This window comes from Physeter macrocephalus, chromosome 14, assembly GCF_002837175.3.
Source record: "Physeter macrocephalus isolate SW-GA chromosome 14, ASM283717v5, whole genome shotgun sequence".
Classification (NCBI taxonomy): Eukaryota; Metazoa; Chordata; class Mammalia; order Artiodactyla; family Physeteridae; genus Physeter; species Physeter macrocephalus.
This window is the reverse complement of record NC_041227.1, coordinates 99,954,314-99,974,489: the sequence shown is the minus strand read 5'-3', so window position 1 is coordinate 99,974,489 and position 20,176 is coordinate 99,954,314. Positions and strand designations below refer to the sequence as shown.

The 20,176-nt window shown below is 39.7% G+C and overlaps 1 protein-coding gene and 1 pseudogene across 5 annotated transcripts in view; one reads left to right on the top strand and one right to left on the bottom strand.

Annotated features, from left to right (window-relative positions):
• Positions 1-20,176, bottom strand: part of ACACA (acetyl-CoA carboxylase alpha) — a 243,169-nt gene that overhangs the window by 208,383 nt on the left and 14,610 nt on the right. For 4 of the 5 annotated variants that reach the window (XM_055090971.1, XM_055090973.1, XM_055090970.1 and 1 more), the window contains exons 2-3: positions 8,560-8,606; positions 5,315-5,567 (exon numbers count right to left, since the gene is read on the bottom strand). In XM_055090971.1, coding sequence (XP_054946946.1) covers positions 5,315-5,541 — 227 coding nt within the window. In that variant the 5' untranslated portion in view covers positions 5,542-5,567; positions 8,560-8,606. The remainder of the gene's footprint in view (positions 1-5,314; positions 5,568-8,559; positions 8,607-20,176) is intronic. The other variant, XM_055090969.1, reaches the window with a different exon arrangement.
• On the top strand, positions 897-2,129 carry LOC102976933 (voltage-dependent anion-selective channel protein 2-like; annotated as a pseudogene).

Genomic DNA, 20,176 nt, shown 5'->3' with positions numbered 1-20,176 from the left:
CGGAGCGGCTGGGCCCGTGAGCCATGGCCGCTGAGCCTGCGCGTCCGGAGCCTGTGCTCCTCAACGGGAGAGGCCGCAGCAGAGGGAGGCCCGCGTACCGCAAAAAAAAAAAAAAAAAAAAAAAGAAAATAGTATCAAAACTCTTTAGTTAGATTCTGAAGAGTCAAACACGTTATAGACAATCTCATATGTGAACTCTAAATTTTCTAAGATATTGGTAAAGTACTTTTCTTTCTAGACCCATAAAGGAGATAGGAACATAACTCACCTTCAAGGAGCCCTTCCTGAGTGAACTGAATGACTCTCTCCTTCCACAGCAGCAACTACTGTCTTAAACCCCAGCTACAGGACATCTTAGGCTTGATATACACACACACACACACACACAACAGCATTTACAGATTGTTCTCAAATAAAGTCATTAACCAAACATGCTTGCTAAGCATAAAATGTTGGCCCTTTGATATTTTGAGTATACATTTTTAAGAAGTTTAAGAGAAAATTGAGATGGAGTTTCAAATACATGAATTATAGTATAAAAAAGATTTAAAGAAATCACAGTACCTTAAGAGGTAAAAGATCCAACTGTGAGGCTAACCTGTCTCCAACTGGACTTCAACCAGGAAATCAGCATACTAGTTGACAAAACTGATTGCTATCTTTGTTTGTTTGATAGTGTGATAGTGTGGGGTAATCTGGATTTGCACAGCACTGTAAGTATGCAGAACAATCTGACCTCAAGCGGCATCCCACAAGGAGCAGAGAAAATGTCAATATCCATACAACTAGATGGCTCTATTATATGCCACCAAATCATACATTAGGTATCAAAATTGAGATGCCTACATTCAGTCTTTAATGGTTTTTCTCCTCAAATGTTCAATTAAATATTAATAATGAACTTCGCCCTCCAACCTTGGTGGCTTCAGCCCGACCCCGAGCGAGCTGCCTCAGCCCCCTACCCCCAGGATACCACCAGATCACCTTTTCCCAAGGTCTGTATTCCTCCATCATGTGCTGACCTTGGCAAAGCTGCTAGAGATATTTTCAACAAAGGATTTGGTTTTGGGCTGGTGAAACTAGATGTGAAAACAAAGTCATGCAGTGGGGTGGAATTCTCAACATCTGGTTAATCTAACACAGACACTGGTAAAGTTACTGGGACCTTGGAGACCAAATATAAATGGTGTGAGTATGGTCTGACTTTCACAGAAAAGTGGAACACTGATAACACTCTGGGAACAGAAATCGCTATTGAAGACCAGATTTGTCAAGGTTTGAAACTGACATCCGATACCACCTTTTCACCAAACACAGGAAAGAAAAGCGGTAAAATCAAGTCTTCTTACAAGAGGGGGTGTATAAACCTTGGTTGTGATGTTGGCTTTGATTTTGCTGGACCTGCAATCCACGGTTCAGCGGTCTTTGGTTATGAGGGCTGGCTTGCTGGGCACCAGATGACCTTTGACAGTGCCAAATCAAAGCTGACAAGGAATAATTTTGCAGTGGGCTACAGGACTGGGGACTTCCAACTACACACTAACATCAATGATGGGGCAGAATTTGGAGGGTCAATTTATCAGAAAGTATGTGAAGATCTTGACACTTCAGTAAACCCTGCTTGGAACCAACTGCACTAGCTTTGGCACTGCAGCTAAATATCAGTTGGATCCCACTGCTTCCATTTCTGCAAAAGTCAACAACTGTAATTTAACTGGAGTGTGTGCTACGCTCAGACTCGGAGGCCTGGTGTGAAGCTTACACTGTCTGCTCTGGTAGATGGGAAGAGCATTAATGCTGAAGGCCACAAGCTTGGGCTTGCCCTGGAGTTGGAGGCTTAATCCAGCTGAAGGAAACCTCTGGGAATGGATATCAGAAGATTTGACCTTATATATTTCCAGTGTGACCAGCCGGCTTTCCCTGCCCCCCAAGAAGGTGATCAAAACAAAGGATGACCTAAACAAGAGCTGTATTTTAAATATTTAGAGAGTTACTTGTTAGCTGGTTTCTAGTTGAATTGGTTATCTATCTAGTTACCAATGCTGCAGTCGTGCAGTCACTTATACATTATTTAAATGTATTTAATTGTTAAATGCGCTACCCACCAATAATGAAATAGACCTTTATGAAAACTGAAAAAAAATAATAATAATAGTAAGGTTCAGAAACGTATCAACCTAGCTGATATACAAGTCACAACCTTAGCTGATCTTCTCTAAAAATAAAAAGCCAAAGCAGTCATCTACAATGATGCCTATATATTCCCACCAAGCTACAACTACTTTCTTAGGGTATTATTTTCAAATGTCTGGGTCATAAAGCTTAGAGAGTGATTAATCCAATCTCACCCTGGCACTCTAGAAAACATGTGATGCAAGTCATCTCCAACTCTGGAAAAGTCTATTTTCTTTTTCTGCCTATTCATCCATCACACCCACTAGACTTCTCATTTAGCACCTAAAACAAAGCCCTAACTTGAGAGAGGGGCCCACTCTCATCCTATACTATGGCAATTACTTCACTTGGTTTTAGATGACCTCCAGTTAGCATCTTTTGAGAATGTACCTGCCTCTTTAATCTGTATCACCTGTGAAGGATTAAGACTATTCATTCTGGGAGCTAATCCTAAACTCGGCCAGTCTCTATTTAATTTGGGTTCAAAGGGCGAAAAGGAGTATCTGAATCAATATCATCATTTTCACAGATGAGGAATATGAGTCCAAAGAGGTAACAGGAATTGTCTGTGGTCACCTACTTAATTGGTGGCAAATGTCAGAACAGTCCTTTCTCATATATATAAAATGAATTTGGAACAATTTAAATTACCCCCCAAGGACATCATATTCACAAGTGACTTAAGAAATGAATCAATGGGGACTTCCCTGGTGGTGCAGTGGTTAAGAATCCACCTGCCAATGCAGGGGACACGGGTTCGATCCCAGGTCTGGGAAGATCCCACATGCCGCAAGGCAACAAAGCCCATGTGCCACAACTACTGAGCCTACACTCTAGAGTCTGTGAGCCACAACTACTGAGCCCACGTGCCGCAACTACTGAAGCTCGCACACTCTAGGGCTGCGTGCCGCAACTACTGAGCCCGTGTGCTGCAACTACTGAAGCCCGGGGGCCTAGAGCCCATGCTCCACAGCAAGAGAAGCCACCACAATGAGAAGCCCGTGCACCACAACAAAGAGTAGCTCCTGCTCGCCACAACTAGAGAAAGCCCGTGCGCAGCAACGAAGACCTAATGCAGCCAAAAAAAAAAGTGATGGACGTTTAAAAAAAAAAAGAAATGAATCAATGGAGAACCTTTGTTCTATTTTGGAACATTAGCTATCTGAGAAGCAAGTAGAAACTGGCAGTGTCTCCTTCCCAGGCTGCTGATCACACTTCAATCCGTGGTTCCTATACAAGTTACAGGCATGAGTTTTGCAACAGAAGGGCATGCAAAGAAATTCTCAAGTGCTCATACCACTGACCCCATAGACTCTGCAATAAGAGCCATCAACTTTGGGAATGATTTGGCAACTATAAACTGCCTTGTAATATCATCAGCTGAATTTCTTATAATGGTATTTATCTCACCATTGCCAAACTCACAATTTCCTAATCCAATGAATGGATACTCTGCTTCACTTGGCCTCAAATTGGACAAATTTCTCAAGTCCTGTGTGGCTTTAAGGATTTAGATTTCACCCAGTCCGTCTCAACAGGGGCACCATGACATTGTGAGAACAATTCTCCGTTGTGTGTGATTATCCAGTACACTGCGGAAGGTTTAGAATCTTTGGTCCTCGGCATTCTCAATGCAAGTAATCCCACCAGTCACAACCCCCACTCATTTACAAATGACCTCAGGGAGACCGCCCCCAGTATTAGCCTTCAGGCCAACCATTAAGTGAACTATTAAGTAAGAAAAAATGTTTACATAAAGATAAAAACCTGACCTCTTTTCCCTGCTACAAAATACTGACTTCTATTCCTCTTTTTAGCCCAGAGGTTAGATATAATACTTTATTCACTAACTCCTAAAAACCAACTTTGTCTGCACTAGTTATATAATTAAAACACTTGTATGGTCAGGGAAATAGGGGAGAAAAGTTACTTCAGTGGATTTCGGGCATATAACTTTGAATTCCAGTCTTCTAGCTATTTACCTTTAGGCAAGTTATTTTCCCTCTTTAGACCTCAGTTTTCTCATCTATTTAAATAAAAGGCATTACGCTAAATTATCTCGCTGGTTCATTGCAGTTCTAGGAAAAGTAAAGCATAATTAACTTGCTTAACTCCACGTAGCCAAACAGGGGTGACCTCTGACACTCACTACTTCATGTTTCAGAAGCAAGGACCCCAAATCCCCAGGGATAACCATAAGGCAGGACAGTCGCATTCAGCCAGACCCAGTACAGGATTTTACTACAGAATCTATATCTTGAGTGTATAAAAAGGAGCTAATTATTTTATGATCCATTAATTATAGAAGCACCAAGATAATAACAGCAGCAATAGTCACCCTAATTTATGTTTATCTAGGCTAACCGATAATCTCAACCCTGGCTGTATATTAGAATCACTCAAATAGCTTTAAAAAAAAATGTCCCAGCTCCAAGCCAGGCCAGTATCACCTGAATCAGAATTTCTGGGGATGGGGCTCATTTCTTAAGGTCCCCTAAGCGATTCTGATGTACAGTAAAAACTAAGAACCACTAATTCAGACTTTTCAATCCAAGAAATGCAAAGCAAATGACCAAAAGTTCACACACTGGTTGTACAATCAAACATCAATAAATAAGAATAATCTAGTGTTACTATTTACTGACATTCTCAATTACATGTAGAGAATCATGTTTCTAGAGAAAAAGGAGAGCTCTACAACAACCCCTTGTTCCTGAATAAAGACTGGCCCTGCCAGAATTAGAAAATAACTTTCTGACATGATAAGGCAGTTCAAAGAAAGATTACTACAAATTTGCCCACCCCTGCAAAAGTTCTATCAATCATCAGACAGTTATAACAGTGTTAGTCAAAGTAGTACGGAGACTGAAATTCCTCACTCTTACTTGCTAGGTCTCACTAAAAGACCTAGCATGTGGGAGGAACGGGAGAAAGTTTAGAGGAATATTTAGGAAAAGACACTTTCAAAGCCTGCACTCCAGGCAAAATACATCATTTCCCACTTATTCATCAAAAAGTCCAGTGATACAGAAAAAGGTGAAAAAATCTTGGCTCAAATTATTCTTGCTCTTTTCAGAACAAGATCAGTGAAACCAACAGGACAGATTAAATAAGTAAAACATAAACTTCTCTGACTTACCTCATGTGTAAGGCCAAGCCATCCTGTAGGCTAGAGATCCCCAAGTCAGAGAGAGTATCTGAGCAGACAGAGGCTGGTGACAGAGAGCCCTCCTTCTCCTCCAGTAGGTCCAGCTTCACCAGGTTGCTAATCTCATCCTCTGAGTTATCTTCAGACACGGAACCAATTATGAATCGGGAGTGCTGGTTGAGCTCCACAGGTTTGGCCAAGGAAGAAGGTTCATCCATTATTCCTTCAAATTGATCTCTCAGAGCTATGGAGAAGATGAAGGGTAAGTGGGAAAAGCAGGTTATGGATAATAACCTGTATCTGAGGAAAGTCACAGGTTAGACCTAGTACACCACAGCTGGCACTTGGAAGCAAGGCAGAGTTTGAGAACTACTTTTTCAATGCCTTTGTTTTCTAAAAGAAAAGAAAATCCAGATCATGGGAACTATGCCTAAAAAATTAAAATCAGTTCCCTTTTCCTCAAAGAACGTTCTCTCTAAAAACTATAAGCTATTCCCAATATCTATCAATTTGGTGAAGTCCAAGAGATAATAATGATCAGTGGAGAAATCTCTGTAGTAGGTGAAAGCTGCTGGTTGTGATACTGCGATTTCAGTTGTTAGTATTGGGGAGAATGCAGGGTAAGAGTTTGGGGAGAGAGGTGGTCATTTGAAACTTGGTGTTTACATAACTATCATCTGGTTCCAAACACTATACTATGAGAGGCTATGAATTTTACATAAGTGTATATACATATAAATATACACAGATGAAGTACATTTACCTATGTACATACATATATAAGGCAAACTAAATGCGTATATACATATACTACACACACACACAGCTTGCTTTAAAATAAACTCCAGATGAGTATTTTTTAATTAAAAAAAATCTTTACTTGTCCCCATGAGTTTTTTCTTAAATCACATCTGTTAAAAATTCACCCCAGGGATTTTGCTGGTGGCACAGTGGTTAAGACTCCGTGCTCCCAATGCAGGGGGCATGGGTTCGATCCCTGGTCAGGGAACTAGATCCCACACACATGCCGCAACTAAGAGTTTGCATGCCACAACTAAGGAGCACACGTGCTGCAACTAAGGAGCTGGCGAACCACAACTAAGGAGCCCATGGGCCACAACTAAGACCTGGCGTAACCAAATTAATTAATTTATTTATTTATTTATTTTTTAAAAACTTAAAAAAAAATTCACCCCAAAATGTCTGTTTTGGACTCTTATGTGCTGATTGCTGATATTGATAGGGAGAAAGTGAATCTACTATCAAATTTAAAATCTATAATTAAAATTATGGAGGTGTTATCTCAAGTACAAGTTTTCTAGATACAGGGCCTTACTAGTCAGGATTAGATGTTGCCAACCTCTAGCAAACTAATTAACGAAGAGCAAAACATAGTTTGAAGCTCACAACAACAATAAAAACCCAAACTAAATGAAACAATATTTATTCTGTCTTTCAAAAATGCTATTTAAAAGTCAAAACTACACATCAAATTAGTATTAAACAGCTTGTAGCCTGACCAACGATTTTAATTCAGAGTAATGATTCCCAGTCCTGATATTGAGGTGCCCTCAGAGAAGGTTATAAATAAATAATAAACTTATTATTAATAATTGTATATGCTGTAAACCAGTTTCATGTATAAAAGTAAACAGTAGTGTTCTTTGACATTAGATAATAAAACATCAAGATTTTAATATATTTAAGAATCATCACTAAATATGTTAAAAACGACACATGCACCATTATTTCGGTGTAATTTATGAATCAGAGCTTATTCGTTTACAAAAACACAACAGAATCTGTAAACCCTAGAGCAGTGGTTCACAAAGTGTGGTTGCCCGACCACAGCAGCAGCCACAGCAACCACATCACCTGGGCTCTACTGCAGACTAGCGAACTGTACTGGAACCTACAGGTTGGGGCACAGTAATCTATATTTTAACAAGTCCTGAAATTTGAGAACCACTGTGCTAGAAGAATGAAACAGTAATAACAAATTGCCAGGAATGCTAAAAATACCTATAGACATTTCCTAAAAGCCAGTTGGAGATTCCTTAGGCTAACTTTCATTTTTAAAACCAAAATCAAATATAAAAGTATCATGTGAAAGGAAAAAATTGACATCTAAATTCATCATACAGGGGACTTCCCTGGCGGTCCAGTGGTTAAGACTCCATGCTTCCACTGTGGTGGGGGGTGGGGGGCGGCGGTTTGATCCCTGGTGGGGCAACTAAGATTCCACATGCCGCACAGTGTGGCCAAAAAAATAAATTAAAATAAATAAATAAATTCACTATATATTTCTCCCTTGGAATATTAGATTTCTTTAAAAAAAATTTTTTTAACATCTCCGAATTTTATAAAGAGGCTCATTTCCAGAAACTTCAAAAAAAACAAATCATTAAAAAGAGAAAAAAAGGACGGAAGGAAAAAAGGGAGAGAAGGAGGTAGGGAGGGAAAAGTTCTAACAGATTTACCACTCTGAAGAACACTAAAAAGTACAGCAGTGAAAAGGCTACTTCTTTCTCATTTTAGAGCAGTGAATAATCAAGCTTAAAAATAATAGATTAAAAAAAAATTTCCAAATTTCATCTCAACTAACAGAAAATAATAGCTGCCTTCTTCACAACAGAAATAAGGCACTCAGGGACAGATTCTAGTTTATAGTCTAAGCAAAATTAGATAACTACACAAAAAAATAACTCACTGAGAAAGGAGCAATTCTCCTTTCTTCCACGGGAAAAGAAAAAGGATTAACGAATAAATGAAAGGTTCCATAAGGTCAACTTCAAATTTTTCTTTCCTAGCCAAGAAGAACATGAAGGAACCTATAGGTTCCAGAGACTGAAAGCAGCAAAGTGTCAACAGCTAAAGAGCCTGTCCACCAACCAGCAGCTCCACTGAGTGGTATTCCCAGGCACAAGCCTACAAACCACAGAAAAGAGAGGTCGTGTATGGAAAATCACTGAGTAGCTGTCCAGACACTCTAGAAGCTACTCCACAGCCCGTCCCACTTCCACTGATTCCAGGCCTGAATTGAAGAGAAAAGGTGGTGGATTACTACCACTGTCAGTCTCAACCACTTCAGGTAACCCACCTCCCACATCCAGTCTGCTTATATTTTTTGGCGGAAGGCAACTTTTAACATAAAAGCCTACAGTTTTATATTTTAGCACATGAACATAAAATTTTTATCACACTGTAAACATGAAGAAGCATTATTTGTAACTGACCTCTTAAAATTCTTATTGTCTGAGCAGATATCCACCTCCAAAAAGAACTAAAGAGAGAAAGAGAGAGATTTGAAATGTCTTTTTTTAAGAAACCCAAATTTTATCAATTCCTGTTTTGCTCATCACAGTACAAAACTAGTCAAAGTATCATTTCTGTGGTCAAATACACTACTTAACTTGAAGTATAAAATTCAGTTGTTTAACTATTGGTTTAAATCTGTAAATCAAAACCATTACACATTCAAAGACTTTACTATTCATGAAAAGTATTAAACAATAATCCAAGCTTACCATTTCACAAGGTGCCTTTTCCAATTGTATACTTTGATGGACACATTCCGACCCTATGATTTCCCATATTTCATCAAAAAGTAGGCAGTGGGGAGAAGAGAACCACTAGATTCTCAACAACTCAGTCAGGCTCTAATTATGTTCCCAAATGTTTATACCCACCCACAAAGGTTGGGAGCCAAGAAGAGGACAGGTCTCTCATTATTAAGTCCCTAAACTCTAAGGAACCAAAGAATCTCTAGCTACTTCCCAAATCCTGGTTTTCCTTCTATGCCCAACAATTATAATGTATTCAAGGTAGAATTTCTCTACTTTGACTACGTATAACAATTACCTGTGGAGCTTTTTAAAAACACGTGAATGGGGCTTCCCTGGTGGCGCAGTGGTTAAGAATCTGCCTGCCAATGCAGGGGACTCGGGTTCAAGCCCTGGTCTGGGAAGATCCCACAGGCTGCGGAGCAACTAAGCCCATGAGCCACAGCTACTGAGCCTGCGCATCTGGAGCCTGTGCTCTGCAACAGGAGAGGCTGGGACAGTGAGAGACCTGCGCACCACGATGAAGAGTGGGTCCCGCTTGCCGCAACTGGAGAAAGCCCTTGCACAGAAACGAAGACCCAACACAGCCAATAAATAAATAAATAATTTTTTTTAAAAAATAAAATAAAAACACATGAATGGATAAAGAAGATGTGGTGGGGCTTCCCTGGTGGTGCAGTGGTTGAGAGTCTGCCTGCTGATGCAGGGGACATGGGTTCGTGCCCCGGTCCGGGAAGATCCCCCATGCCGCAGAGCAGCTGGGCCCGTGAGCCGTGGCCGCTGAGCCTGCGTGTCCGGAGCCTGTGCTCCGCAACGGGAGAGGCCACAACAGTGAGAGGCCCGCGTACCGCCAAAAAAAAAAAAAAAAAAGATGTGGTGATACATACAATGGAATACTACTCAGCCATTAAAAACAGAATGAAATTTCACCATTTGCAACAACATGAATGGATTTGGAAGGTATTATGCTTAGTGAAATAAGTCAGACAGAGAAAGACAAATACTGTATGCTATCACTTATATGCGGAATCTAAAAAATACAACAAACTAGTGAATATAACAAAAAAGAAGCAGACTCACAGAGAGCAAGAAGAAACTACTGCTTACCAGTGGGGAGAGGGAAGGGGGAAGGGCAATAATGGGGTAGGGGATTAAGAGGTACAAACTGTTATGTATCAAGTAAGCTACAAGGATATATTGTACAACACAGGAAATATAGCCAATACATATACTTTTTAATTTATTTTTTGGCTGCGTTGGGTCTTTGTTGCTGTGCGCGGGCTTTCTCTAGTTGTGGCGAGCAGGATCTACTCTTTGTTGCGGTGTGCGGGCTTCTCATTGCGGTGGCTTCTCTGTTGCAGAGCACAGGCTCTAGGCATGTGGGCTGCAGTAGTTGTGGCTCGCGGGCTCTAGAACGCAGGCTCAGTAGTTGTGGCACATGGGCTTAGTTGCTCCACGGCATGTGGGATCTTCCCGGACCAGGGCTCAAACCCATGTCCCCTATATTGGCAGGCAGATTCTTAACCACTGCGCCACCAAGGAAGTCCCTAGCCAATATTTTACAGTAAAAAAAAAAAAAAAAGATGTGGTGATACATACAATGGAATACTACTCAGCCATTAAAAACAGAATGAAATTTCACCATTTGCAACAACATGAATGGATTTGGAAGGTATTATGCTTAGTGAAATAAGTCAGACAGAGAAAGACAAATACTGTATGCTATCACTTATATGCGGAATCTAAAAAATACAACAAACTAGTGAATATAACAAAAAAGAAGCAGACTCACAGAGAGCAAGAAGAAACTACTGCTTACCAGTGGGGAGAGGGAAGGGGGAAGGGCAATAATGGGGTAGGGGATTAAGAGGTACAAACTGTTATGTATCAAGTAAGCTACAAGGATATATTGTACAACACAGGAAATATAGCCAATACATATACTTTTTAATTTATTTTTTGGCTGCGTTGGGTCTTTGTTGCTGTGCGCGGGCTTTCTCTAGTTGTGGCGAGCAGGATCTACTCTTTGTTGCGGTGTGCGGGCTTCTCATTGCGGTGGCTTCTCTGTTGCAGAGCACAGGCTCTAGGCATGTGGGCTGCAGTAGTTGTGGCTCGCGGGCTCTAGAACGCAGGCTCAGTAGTTGTGGCACATGGGCTTAGTTGCTCCACGGCATGTGGGATCTTCCCGGACCAGGGCTCAAACCCATGTCCCCTATATTGGCAGGCAGATTCTTAACCACTGCGCCACCAAGGAAGTCCCTAGCCAATATTTTACAGTAACTATAAATGGAGTATAACCTTTAAAAATTGTAAATCACTATACTGTACACCTGTAACATACAATACTGTACATCAACTATACTTCAATTAAAAAAATTATTTTTAAAAAAATGTCTAAACTCCATTCCAGATCTTCTGAATCAGAATCCCTGCTTGAGGGCTTCCCTGGTGGCGCAGTGGTTAAGAATCCACCTGCCAATGCAGGCGACACGGGTTTGAGCCCTGGTCCGGGAAGCTCCCACGTGCCGCGGAGCAACTAAGCCCGTGTGCCACAACTACTGAGCCTTGCGCTCTAGAGCCAACGAGTCACAACTACTGAGCCCGCATGCCACAACTACTGAAGCCCGCGCGCCTACAGCCCATGCTCCACAACAAGAGAAGCCACCCCAATGAGAAGTCCGCACACTGCAACGAAGAGTAGCCCTCACTCACCGCAACTAGAGAAAGCCCGCGCACAGCAACGAAGGACCAATGCAGCCAAAAAAAAAAAAAAAAAAAAAAAAGAATCCCTGCTGGAGACACAGATATTTGAATATTAAGTTCCACAATTGATTGAAACTCTTTACATCCAGGCTTGAAAACCACTGGTCTAGGGTGGAGAAGAAAAAGGAAGGAAAGATCTTCTTTACACTGATAGGGAAATCCAGAAATTCTAAGAGAGGACCCCAAATGACAAGCAACAGGACTGGGGACAGTGCAGGTATGCCAACTGGCAAATTAGGATGTACCCAACTGTGTAGTCTGAGCTAATACTATTCCCTACAATTGTGGTAGAGAAGGGAGTGAGAAGAGGAAGGGAAAAGTATGTAGTTTGGATGGGATGTAACAAAAGGTGCCAGGGGAGCTGGAGTCAAAACCTAGGGCCAAGATCACACTCTTGACTCTGCCACGTTACTGGCAGTGCAAACTTGAACAAGTCACTTACCATCTCTGAGTCACCTCATCTGTAAAAATAAAAAGAGGTCATATGTACCTCATGGGACTGCTGTGAGGTCTGAGAGTACAGGAAAGGGTTTTACAAGCACTAAACCAGTGTTTTTCAAACTATGGGTTACCAATAATCAGAATACTAAGAAATTAAGTTAGTGGGTTACAACCAACATTTTAAAAATTAAATATTCAATAGAATAGAAAATGTTAAGAGTTCACCATACTTCATAAGGATAAATACTGTTTTGTAAAATTTTGTATCAGTTATATATATATGTCATGACATTAATGTCATCTTACTATGAGTTGTGTCCAAAAAGTTAAGTATTTTAAAAAAATTTTTATTGGAGTATAGTTGATTTACAATGTTGTGCTAGCTTCAGGTGTACAGCAAAGTGAATCAGTTATACATATACCAAAAACTTGTCGTGTGTGTGTGTGTGTGTGTGTCTGTGTGTCTGTCTGTGTGTATTTGGGGTTTTTTTGGTTGCTCCATGCAGCATGCAGGATCTTAGTTCCCCAACCAGAGATTGAACCCATGTCCGCCTGCATTGGGAGCTCAGAGTCTTAACCACTGGACTGCCAGGGAAGTCCCCAAAAGTTAAGTCTTAAAGCCACAATTAATCCTCACTCTTCTGCCCCCTCCACTTTATGCCCTCAAGCAAGCACAGTGAGTTAAGTACCTAAACCAATGGCTCTTAAATTTTCTTAGGTCAAGACACTACTAGAAATCTAATAAAAGCTATAGACCCTTTCCTGACAAAAATGTACCCTCACAAAAACTTTGCTTGCATACGAGTTTGGTATCCCTAAAGCCTTGTCATGAATTAGGCTAAGACTTTTCCTCTAAGTGGACAAATAATGGAATTGACCCCTGGGGAAGGCTCATATAGCTGCTGTCTTATCACCTCCAAAAGAAGGCCTTTCCACAGATCCTGTTGTAGGATATTCTGCTTAGCCAAATAAACATTTCCTTCATTATACCAAATGTTGCCAATGTCAAATTTTATTTTATTTAAAAATACATATAATTGACCCTTGAACAACAGCAGTGGTTAGGGGTGCTGACCCTTCACACAGTCAAAAAGCCGTGTATAACTTAGAGTGGGCACTCCGTATACGCAGCTCCTTCAAATCCAAGATTCAGCATCCACAGATGTGACCAACCTTGGTTCTTGTAGTAATTGCAGTATTTACTACTGAAAAAAATATCCACATGTAAGTGGACCCATGCAGTTCAAACCCCTGTTATTCAAAGATCAACTGTATATGTTCTTGAACTTTTATTTGGGGACTCTTGAAAATATCTGCAGAAGGCTTTCCATGTTCCTGAAAAATGAGGTAAAGCTAATTATAGATAATGCACTTATTTATTTAGATATTTCTCTAAATAAAATACAACAGATTTTACCAAACTTAGTAAACATGTTCTCCTTGAACTCGAATGACATGGTATTTTCCAAGCAATTCTAATTAAAGAGGCAGCAATTAGTCTTCATAGCCACTGATAAAAGTATCCAACCTAACACAACATATCCTTGCTCTTTAAGCCATAGTAACTTCATTGAAATTTATTCAAAAAGAATCACTGACTTTTCCTCTTCATTTTTGTCATTTTATTGATGAACTCTTAAATGGATTTTGGTATTAATTCAGTATCCATAAGAGAATTATACAGTTTTTTTAAGCCATATTTTATTTTCCTGCAAGTTTTGAATTTTAAAATGACAAGGACTTGTGTTCCAACTTGTGAGATAAATAATGTATATTCAAAGATAAATAAGATTTGGTCCCTGGCTAAGTGGCTGTGGACACTTAAATAAACAATTACAGTAGTATAATAATTGCTAGGTGTAGAAACATAAAAGAAGGGTACATTATCCAAACTTGGAGGTGGTAATGGTGAGGACAAAGATCAAAGAAGACTGCTTGGAGTGGGAAGGCATTAGCAATGAAGAGCCAGGGAGAAAAGCAAGGAGGGAGAGGAAGGAACATTCCATGTAGAAGAAACCACTGAATAAAGACCTAGATGGGGACTTCACTGGTGGTGCAGTGGTAAGATTCTGCACTCCCAATGCAGGGGGCCCGGGTTCTATCCCTGGTCAGGGAACTAGATCCTGCATGCATGCCGCAACTAAGAAGCCTGCATGCCACAGCTAAGAAGTCCACATGCTGCAACTAAATGATCCCACATGCTGCAACTAAATATCCCACATGCCACAATGAAGATCCTGCCTGCCACAACTAAGGCCCAGCGCAGCCAAAAATAAATAAATAAATAAATAAATAAATAAATAAATATATATATATATATATATATATATATTTTAAAAGACCTAGATGGTAGAGGGAATTCCCCTGTGGTCCAGTGGTTAGAACGCCACACTTCTGCTGCCGGGGCCTGGATTCAATCTTCAATCCCTGCTCAGAGAACTACATGGGGTGGCAAAAAAAAAAAAAAAAAAAGCAATGTATTTCTTTAGGGTATAATAGTCAGAGAAAATAACATGGTGTACTTATCTGTCCTATTCCTCATTTCTCAGTCCAGGGATATAGAATATTTATCAAGGAGGAAGCTGGTACAAACTTCTCACCTTTCAAGAAATCTTTAATGAAGTCTTGCCAAACTTTTGGATAAGGATGGTAGGTTGAGCACATATCCACTTTTGCTCCTGCCTGAAATCCCACTAAAACAACAGTCAAGGAATTTTTTAAAAGCCATAAGCCATAAAAAGACACTCCTTCCCACCTCCCCTCCAAAAAGTCAGGGGAGACAATAGCAAGATAATTTTCTTAGAAGGCAGATGGAAGAGTGATAAATGACTACACAAACCAAAGAAAACTGAATCATGAGCCATCTGTGGTAAGCTTAGAATAAATAAAATTTACATCATAGAATCTCCAAAATGTCCAGGAAGTGGAAGTGAAAGATGGAACTATAAAGAGGACTGGCTGAAATTCCATTTCAGAAGCTTCAGACCCTTAGATTTTCTTCCCAGCTGTAAAGCCAGGTGCCTGCTGCTCTACCATCTTGGTAAGAGACTGAAGATTTATACTCTAGAGAGGGTTAAATGGAGGGTTTCTAGGCTGAAGGATGCCAGCAATAGTAAGGGAGAGGGCATCATACTGAAAATGGAGAGATTAAGTAAACATATTGAGTAAGACCTTCCAGCCTTCTTTCCCTAATTTTCACCCTCCAGGAGGTAAACTGAAGGATCCTTCTTTGAAGAATCTAACCAGACCAACGAAAAAAAGCCTCAAGTAGAACATTAGAGATCCCAAATTAAGATGCCCAATCAGATCACCCACAATGAAATTAATAGTCAACAAGCCTCATTTATACTTTCATAATCTTGAATCAGTTTTTAAATCCTCTCTCTTAAATTGTAGCAGTCAATTAAGGATTACTAGATGTCTGAGAAAAACCTCCAACATGAAAGAATTTTTAAAAAGTAATGACTACCTGTAGAAAAAAATGCAACTTGAAGAGATTATGCAAAAAAAAAAAAATTTTTAATTAGGGGGAGGGGTGGGGAGGAGGGCAACCTGACTTCTGTGGTATTTTTCCCCCAAACACATAACCCTAGTATAATCATGAGAAAACATCAGACAAATTTGAGTTAAAGGACATTCTACAAAATACTTGAACAGTCCTCTTCAAAACTGTCAAGGTCATTAAAAAAAAAAAGACTAAGAAACTATCACAGATCAGGGGAGACTAAGGAGACATCACCACTAAATGCAATGCAGTTTCTTGGATTAGATCCTGGAACAACAACAACAACAACAACAACAAAAACACATCAGTTTAAAAAAAAACTGGGGAAACCGGAGTAAATTCTATAGTTTAATTAATAGTACTGAACCAATGTTAACTTCTTGGTATTGACAGAAGTACTACAACTATATAAGATATTAAAATTAAGGGAAGCCTGGTGAAGGGTATACAGGAAACTTATGTATTCTTAATGTACTCTCTTTGCAACTTTCCTGTAAGTCTAACGTCACTTCAAAATTCAAAAAAAATTAAAAATTTTAATTTTGAAAGACTATCATTATCCTGAGAGAACTAAGAGAAGATATTACTTACATGAAACACAATGGGATATTTTAAAAGAAACATTTAAAGAAAAGAAAGAGTTCTCAAAAGTTAAAAAAACAATCACAGCAAGGAAAACACTCAAAACAGAGTTAGAAGATAAAGTTAAGAAAAATCTTTCATAAATCAGAATAAAAAGACAAAAGGATGGAAATAGCCTCATCCACCAGCAGAAGCAAGAAGAACTACAATCCTGCAGCCTGTGGAACAAAAACCACATTCACGGAAAGACAGACAAAATGAAAAGGCAGAGGACTATGTACCAGATGAAGGAACAAATAACTGAGGCAGAAGAATGGATAAGTGACCTGGAAGACAGAATGGTGGAATTCACTGCCACAGAACAGAATAAAGAAAAAAAAAAGGAAAAGAAATGAAGACAGGGCTTCCCTGCTGGCGCAGTGGTTGAGAGTCCGCCTGCCGATGCAGGGGACACGGGTTCGTGCCCCGGTCCGGGAAGATCCCACATGCCACGGAGCGGCTAGGCCCGTGAGCCATGGCCGCTGAGCCTGCGCGTCCGGAGCCTGTGCTCCACAACGGGAGTGGCCACAACAGCGAGAGGCCCACGTACCGCAAAAAAAAAAAGAAATGAAGACAGCCTAAGAGACCTCTGGGACAACTTTAAACGCAACAACATTCGCATTATAGGGGTCCCAGAAGGAGAAGAGAGAGAGAAAGGACCCGAGAAAATATTTGAAGAGATTATAGTCGAAAACTTCCCTAACATGGGAAAGGAAACAGCCACCCAAGTCCAGGAAGCGCAGAGAGTCCCAGGCAGGATAAACCGAAGGAGAAACACGCCGAGACACATGGTAATCAAACTGACAAAAATTAAAGACAAAGAAAAATTATTAAAAGCAACAAGGGAAAAAGGACAAATAACATACAAGGGAACTCCCATACGGTTAACAGCTGATTTCTCAGCAGAAACTCTACAAGCTAGGAGGGAGTGGCAAGATATATTTAAAGTGATGAAAGGGAAGAACAGGATGAAGGAAGTACCAGATGAAGGAACAAGATAAAACCCCAGAAAAACAAGCAAAAAAATCTGTACAACCAAGATTACTCTACCCAGCAAGGATCTCATTCAGATTTGATGGAGAAATCAAAACCTTTACAGACAAGCAAAAGCTAAGAGAATTCAGCACCACCAAACCAGCTCTACAACAAATGCTAAAGGAACTTCTCTAAGTGGGAAACACAAGAGAAGAAAAGCACCTACAAAGACAAACCCAAAACAAGAAAATGGTCATAGGAACATATGCATCAATAATTACCTTAAATGTGAATGGATTAAATGCTCCAACCAAAAGACACAGGCTTGCTGAATGGATACAAAAAGAGACCCACTTCAGACCTAGGGACACATACAGGCTGAAAGTCTGGGGATGGAAAAAGATATTCCATGTAAATGGAAATCAAAAGAAAGCTGGAGTAGCAATACTCATATCAGCTAAAATAGATTTTAAAATAAAGAATGTTACAAGACACAAGGAAGGACACTATATAATGATCAATGGATCAATCCAAGAAGAAGCTATAACAATTATAAATATATATGCACCCAACATAGGAGCACCTCAATACATAAGACAAATGGTAACAACTATAAAAGAGGAAATCGACAGTAACACAAAAATAGTGGGGGACTTTAACATCTCACTTACACCGATGGACAGATCATCTGAACAGAAAATTAATAAGGAAACACAAGCTTTAAATGACACAATAGACCAGATAGATTTAATTGATATTTATAGGACATCCCATCTAAAAACAGCAGATTACACTTTCTTCTCAAGTGCACACGGAACGTTCTCCACATAGATCTCATCTTGGGTCACAAATCAAGCCTCGGTAAATTTAAGAAAATTGAAACTATATCAAGCCTTTTTTCTGACCACAGTGCTATGAGATTAGAAATCAGTTACAGGGAAAAAAACGTAAAAACCACAAACACATGGAGGCTAAACAATACATTACTAAATAACCAAGAGATCACTGAAGAAATCAAAGAGGAAATCAAAAAATACCTAGAGACAAATGACAATGAAAGCATGACACTCCAAAACCTATGGGATGCAGCAAAAGCAGTTCTAAGAGGGAAGTATAGCAATACAATCCTACCTCAAGAAACAAGAAAAATCTCAAATAAACAACCTAACCTTACACCTAAAGAACTAGAGAAAGAACAAACAAAACCCGAAGTTAGTAGAAGGAAAGAAATAATAAAGATCAGAGTAGAAATAAATGAAATAGAAACAAAACAATAGCAAAGATCAATAAAACTAAAAGCGGGTTCTTTGAGAAGATAAACAAAATTGATAAACCTTTAGTCAGACTCATCAAGAAAAAGAGGGGAAAAAAAGAGAAAAGGATGAATAATAAGAGAGAAAAGATAAGAGTATTAGAGAACTTATTCAGAAGGTCCAACATAGGAAGAAGAAGCACTCCCAAAAGCAAGAACAGAACAAAATAGTGGAAAGCCTTTAACTGATGTAATAATTCAATAAACTTCCTAAAACTGAAATGCATAATTGTCAGCTTAAGAAGGTCCATCAAAGGCCTACTACAACAAACAAAAACAGACACCAAGGGACATCACTGAAATTTAAAAAACTGAAGACAAAGAGAAGATCCTATAAGCCTCCAGAGAGGAAAGAAAGGCCACATACAAAGGAGCAAGAATCAGAATGCCCTTCAGACTTACCAACAAAAACTGTGGAAGCCTGAAGGTAGTGAAACAATGCCTTCAAAATTCTGAAGGAAAATTATTTAGAACCTAAAATTCTAGATCCAATCAATGTTTCAACAACTGTGAGGATAAAGATAGTTTTAGACAGCAAAATCTCAAAATAATTACCTCATAGAATGAAGCAATTAGAAACATATTTCATTTTACAAACAGCAGTGCAATAATTGATACAGCCAAGAATCATAAATGTATGTTAAAACCACTGGGTAAGAGATTATTCAAAAACAGGATATTCCTGTGGTCTTAAAAAAATCACCTTACAGAAGAGGATTCTGGGAAGATGCTAGAGTAGGAAGTACTAGGACTCTGTCTCCCCACCTGGACAACAATTGCACTTGCAGAATCTGTCTGATGTAACTATTTTGGAATACTGGAATCTGTTGAAAGCTTGCAACTTCCAGAAGCAGACTTTGGAGGTTAATTGTGGTTAATTATGGTCAATTGCATTTCTTAGTATAGCAGCAGCTATCCATCCACCACCCTCAGTTACATGGCAGTTATCACCCAACTGTGCACATGTTTCTGGAGCAACACACATACAGGTTGTGGGAGCCAAGTGGGCAAAAACAACCCTATCTTCCAAACACTGGAGATCTGTGCTCTGATCACTGATTGCTGTTTCTGATCACATAGGTGGAGACAAAGAGGCAGACAGCCATAATTGTTACCTCCTCTCACTGTTGTAAGTCCCTCCCCCTCTAGCTGAAGTGACTTCTGGGGGACTTAAAGAACCAGTGCCTTTTTATGCCCCCTTCATTTTCCTTTTTCCCCCATTTGGGAGCCAGACACTAAACACTAGTACATTCAAAAACTACTGCATATACAGGGAAAAATTAGAAAGTGACTTAACATGCCCAGAGGAAGACTCAGGAAAAGACTTGAAGAGACCTAAAGTTTATACCTCAGGTTGACCTTCAGCACAGAGACAGCCTACAACAGTCAAAAAAAACAAAAATCACAATAAGAAAGCATCAAATTCTGGGAAGAAAGAGAATCTGATTTCCAGAGTTACCACATAATTAGAATCAAATGTCCAGTTTTCAACAAAAGATCACAAGGCATACAAAGCAAGAGGAAAGTATGGCCATTTCAAAAAAAAAAACAAAAAAACTTAAACCAACAGAAACTGTTCCTAAAAAATACCAGACAGCAGGGCTTCCCTGGTGGCGCAGTGTCCCCTGCCGATGCAGGGGACACGGGTTCGTGCCCCGGTCCGGGAAGATCCC